The sequence below is a fragment of the Phacochoerus africanus genome, chromosome 14 (assembly GCF_016906955.1).
Source record: "Phacochoerus africanus isolate WHEZ1 chromosome 14, ROS_Pafr_v1, whole genome shotgun sequence".
Classification (NCBI taxonomy): domain Eukaryota; kingdom Metazoa; phylum Chordata; class Mammalia; order Artiodactyla; family Suidae; genus Phacochoerus; species Phacochoerus africanus.
The window spans coordinates 645,659-650,437 of NC_062557.1; the positions used below are offsets into that span (position 1 = coordinate 645,659).

General features: G+C 61.5%; 1 protein-coding gene across 1 annotated transcript; it reads left to right on the plus strand.

Moving 5' to 3' along the window:
* The first annotated feature begins 2,997 nt into the window (after positions 1-2,997).
* On the plus strand, positions 2,998-4,076 carry LOC125114962 (testis-expressed protein 19.2-like). Its single transcript, XM_047758647.1, has one exon. It carries the CDS (start codon positions 3,042-3,044, stop codon positions 4,074-4,076), a length of 1,035 nt encoding a protein of 344 aa, XP_047614603.1. The 5' UTR covers positions 2,998-3,041.
* The last annotated feature ends 703 nt before the right edge of the window (positions 4,077-4,779 follow it).

Consider the following 4,779-nt stretch of genomic DNA (forward strand, 5'->3'; position numbering starts at 1 on the left):
CCTGGTCAGGCACAGGGCCCCACTGCCCACGGGGTGGGCGCCAAGGCCCTCGGGAGGAAGGAGACCAAAGCCCCTTCCCCTCGGAGCAGGCGCCTTTGATGCAGCAGAAGGGACCCATCTTACCCATTGGGCCTGCTGCACTTCCTGAGGCTTCGAGAACATTCCAGGGGTGTCTGTGGGGCGGACGCATTCCTGCTGCTTCACTGGCTTGGCAACTGCCATCCTCAGGATAGCCAGCCTTTGGAGGAGAGCTTCTGGGCGCTGCATCCCGACTGGGTCCAGGGCCAGCAGGCACGGGCTCCGCCAGCGTGTCCGGGAATCTGACCCCAGCAGGGCCAGTTGTGCCCAGAAACCACCCCACCATGGGGCCCTTGGCTCTGGGCAGGTGACCCAGCTGGAGTCGGTCCCCGACGAGAAAGAAACGTGTGTTTAGACAATCAAGTGACTCACTAGATAGAACCTTCTTGAGAACTGTTGTAATAATCCAGACGAGGGAGGGACCACGGCCTATTCCGGCCAAGTCCAAGTCCTTGGATCTTAAAGAAACATCTACGTTGTCGCTCTTATAGTACAAAGTCCAGCCCTCAATGCCTGTCTGCATGTTTGCGCCAAGCATTTCGGTGGGTTTTTACTGGTGGCCTCCCCCCGCCCACAGGCACTAAAGAAGGAGAGAACCAGCTTCGTGTCTTTCCTGAACTCACTGTGGAGAGCTTTTCAGAGACGCCACCTGGAACAGCAAATGGGGGGCCTGGGGATGTGGGACGCCCCTATCGCCAAGCAGATGGGCTCTAAGAAGTGGCCTGGTGAGAACTTCCCATCGTGGCTCCATGATTAAGAAGTCTGGGAGTGCCTGTCATAGCACAGTGGTTAACGAATCCGACTAGGAACCATGAGGTTGCGGGTTCGATCCCTGCCCTTGCTCAGTGGGTTAACGATCCGGCGTTGCCGTGAGCTGTGGTGTAGGTCACAGACGCGGCTCGGATCCCGCGTTGCTGTGGCTCTGGCGTAGGCCGGCAGCTACAGCTCTGATTCGACCCCTAGCCTGGGAACCTCCATATGCTGTGGAAGCGGCCCAAGAAATAGCAAAATAAATAAATAAATAATAAATTAAAAAAAAAAAAAGAAAGAAATCTGACTGGCATCCGTGAGGACGCAGGTTCGATGCCTGGCCTCACTCAGTGGCACAGGCCCCCAGCTACAGCTCGGGTTCGCCCCCTAGCCTGGGAACTTCTATATGTCACGGATGCAGCCCTAAAATAGACAAAAAATAAATTAATAATGGTGAATATGTGTCATAATACTTTCGTCCAACTCCAGAGAATTGCAGCACTAAAAATGAACCCTAATGTAAACTGCGGGCTTTGGCTGATAAGCGTGTGTCACTACGGGCTCTTTGATTTTTGCAGCTGTACCGCCCGGTGCAGATTTTAAGGAGGCTGTGCTCATGGGGGGTGAGGAAACCAATACAGGTGCTCTCTGCGTTGGCTGCTCAATCTTGCTGTGAACACAAAACGACTTCAAAAATAATGCCTATTTTCAAAAACGGTGTTCATTTAAAAAGGCTTTGTTTTATAAGTGAGAAAAGCCAAAGAGACAGACATGTGCCTAAAATGTAAATGATTGGCACCATGTCAGTTTCTGAAATTCATGAAGAAACTTGGTCAAGAGCTACGAGGAAGGACTCCACTGCAACCACGGAAGGACGGGCCCGAGGCCCGAGGCCCGAGGCCCGAGGCCGGGCAGGTCACCCCCGAGGGACGAGGACCACCAGGAACCCTCGGGTTGAAAGCGCGGCAGGAACAGCCGTCTCAGCCCTCGGAGCAAGGGCCACAGGCCGACCACGCTGGGGACAGGCTGGGGGACCAGGTCCGCGCCCCCCACCCCGGGCCGCCCCCTGCCGCCTGCGACGCTCTCCCGAGCGGAGCGGAGCGGAGCGGGACGGGACAGGGCGCGCCGGGCTGGGCCGGGGACTCAGCGCTTTTACTTCCTGGCGGCTGAGGCTCATGGGAGATATGCAGATGAGCCCAGAGCACCATGGGAAATGGCCCTTTATATGCCCAGGTGGGCGCTCGCCCTTCCTTTCCCCCCTGGGGCGCCCACAGCGGGGCGGCGCCGGGCCTGGTGAGAGCCCTCGGACTGAGGCGAGGGTCTGGGGCCCACGGGCCGGCTGGGCGTGGGGCTTAGAGGCTGAAGAGCACCCGCCACCCGCCGCCCGCCACGCCCTGTGGTCCAGCGTGGCTTCGGGCCAGACGGGTCGGCTCAGGTGGGGGGGTGGGGTTTCTGTCGGGTTCTGTCGTCAGGTTCTCTCCGACTTTAACTGGTTCTCATCGGTTCTGCCAGGTTCCCTCAGATTCCAGCAGGTCCCCTGAGTTCTGTCCGCTTCCCTCGGGTTCCAGCAGGTCCCGTGAGGTTCTGTCAGGTTCCGTCAGATCCCAGCAGGGCCAGTGAGGTTCTCTCAGATGCTGACCCGTCAGGTTCAGTCACATTCCCGCGGGTTCTGTCCGTTCCTCTCCGGTTCCATCAGGTTCTAACAGATTCTGTCCGCTTCTCTCAGGTTCTGTCAGGTTCCTCAAGTTCTGTCAGGTTCCGTCAGGCGAGACTGACTGGGATTGGGGGGGGGGGGTCCCAGGGGTGGGGTGTTGGGAGTTGGGGGGGGCGCGTGTGACCCACAGGCCCCAGAAGAGCTAAGCTGAGCAGAAACAGCGCTACGAGGGCGGGGTCTCAGCGCAAGGCCCCCCGTGCCCTGTGGCCCCTGCAGGGTCGGCTCCCACCCCGCCTGCCGGGGGCGCTGACCTCACGTGCTTTCCTTCTCAGCCCCCTGAGGACGCGGCCGTTGCATCCGCCGAAGACGTTGCAGAGGCGCACCCCTCCCAGCCTCTGCAGGTCCCTGTGGAATCGGGACCCGGGTCATCCCCCCGCCCCAGGTCCCCGAGCGGGAGGCGCCCTCCTCCTCCTCCCGACCCTCCCCCGCGGGCCGGACCCCTGAGGTCCCAGCGAGTCCCGCCCTTGGGTCCACCCCTCGGGCGGCGGGCGGCGGGGCCATGTGCCCCCCGGTCAGCGGGCGGTACTGGGCGGAGGGCGTGTCCCACCTCTATGCGTCCTGGATGTACCAGCTTCAGCATGGCGGCCGGGCGAGGATGTGCTTCGCCTGCTTCAGGACGGCCTTTCAGGAGCTTCGAGCGTTCCTGGAGTCCGAAGACTGGGAAGATGAAGACTGGGACCCCGAGCTGATGGACTACACGGAGGAGGGGTCTGAGCAGGGGTCGCCCCTGGGGCCGGGCCAGGGGCAGCCCGCCCTGGCCGCAGGGCCCGTGGAGTCCGAAGGGGTGGGCCTGCACCACCACTTTGTGCCCACGGAGCTGGAGCCTCAGGACGCCGCCCCCCTGGGCCTGGGCGCCGAGGCAGCCGACTGGACTCAGGGCCTTCCCTGGCTTTTGGGGAGGCTTCCGGTCTGCTCGCACTGGCCCAGCCCGTCTCCTCCGAGGCAGGGGTTCTTCAAGGCGGACCTGCCCCCGGGGGAGCCCATGGTGTTGAAGCTGGGCACCACCCAGGCCATGGACCCCGCCGAGGCCAGGGCCTGGTTGCTGGACCTGCAGGTCCTCTACATAGTGGGCTGCTATGACGCCGTCTACCTGCGGAAGATGAAGGCGGCGTGGGCCCTGCAGACCCCAGGCCAGTGCTGGGAGCTGCTGCTGGAGCCGGACGAAGTGTGGGTGGTGCAGTACCAAGACGCCCCCCAGAAGCAAGACCTGCACCGGTGGAAGCTGAGCGTTCTGGAATCCTCCCCTTCAGGGGAGGATGAAGAGCTGGTCCCTGCGGACTCAGCCCTGCTCAAGAGGGGGTTCACCGTTCTCTCCTATTTACCCAGGGCCGTGAGGGAGGCAGAGGAGGGGGCCTCAGCCTCTAGGCCACAGCCCTGGCCCCTGGGGTGGGATCCCATTGGCAGCGGCAGCAGCGGCGACGGCGGTGGCGGCGGCGGGCTCTGGGGGCCTGGGGAGGGCCTGGCTGTCATGGGAGCCTCTGCCCTGGGGGAGCTGCCACGCTTCCAGCCCTTCGGCCCGGGGCCCCAGAACTGAGGGACCGAGGCCCCGGGTGGTCACCATTGTCCTGGCTTCCCCAGGACACTGGAGGCTGGGCAGGCCTGGCCGCCGCCTCGCCGCAACAACCGGGGTGGCACCTGGCGGGGGATGGGGCCTTGGGCCTGTGGGGGAAGAATGGTGAGCGGTCTGGGCGCTGAGAAATCGGCCCCACCACAGCATCAGCTAGAAGGGTCCAAACCCCTGTAATAGAAGTTTTCTGTCCGATGTCACGGAATCAGGAAATTGAGGTTATTCAGGATGTGCTGTGGAACATGTGAAAGGCGGGAGTGATGCAGATCTGTGCACCTGGCTGGGGTGGAGGGGACATCTTAAGTGTGACACAGACGCTGGGGTCTGAGTGCTTGCCTCTACCCAGGGGCCTCTGGGCTCCTCTGGGCCCCATTATCAGCACTGGGGGCTCTGCAGCAGGAAAGGCCTGGTTTCAAACATATCCTACTTTATGCAGTTTGGCTGTTTAGTTCCCGTTTGTTTGTGTGTCATTTTTAGCAAAATAAAGTCAGAGAGTTTTGCACCAAGCTGTTGCCCGGAGCTCTTCCTCAGAATGTCCTTGTTGGTTCACCTGTCGTCTGCCCTCAGGGACCGATCAATCCTGGCCACCCCTGCTGAGCCCTCGGAGTTGACCAGGATGACTGAGAAAATCTATAGCTTCCCAGTGAGTGATGGTTAGGAAGCCTGAGGG

What these genes read in the sequence shown, in the direction of transcription:
- LOC125114962 (XM_047758647.1), top strand. Translation starts at nt 3,042, where the DNA reads ATGTGCCCCCCGGTCAGCGGGCGGTACTGGGCGGAGGGCGTGTCCCAC.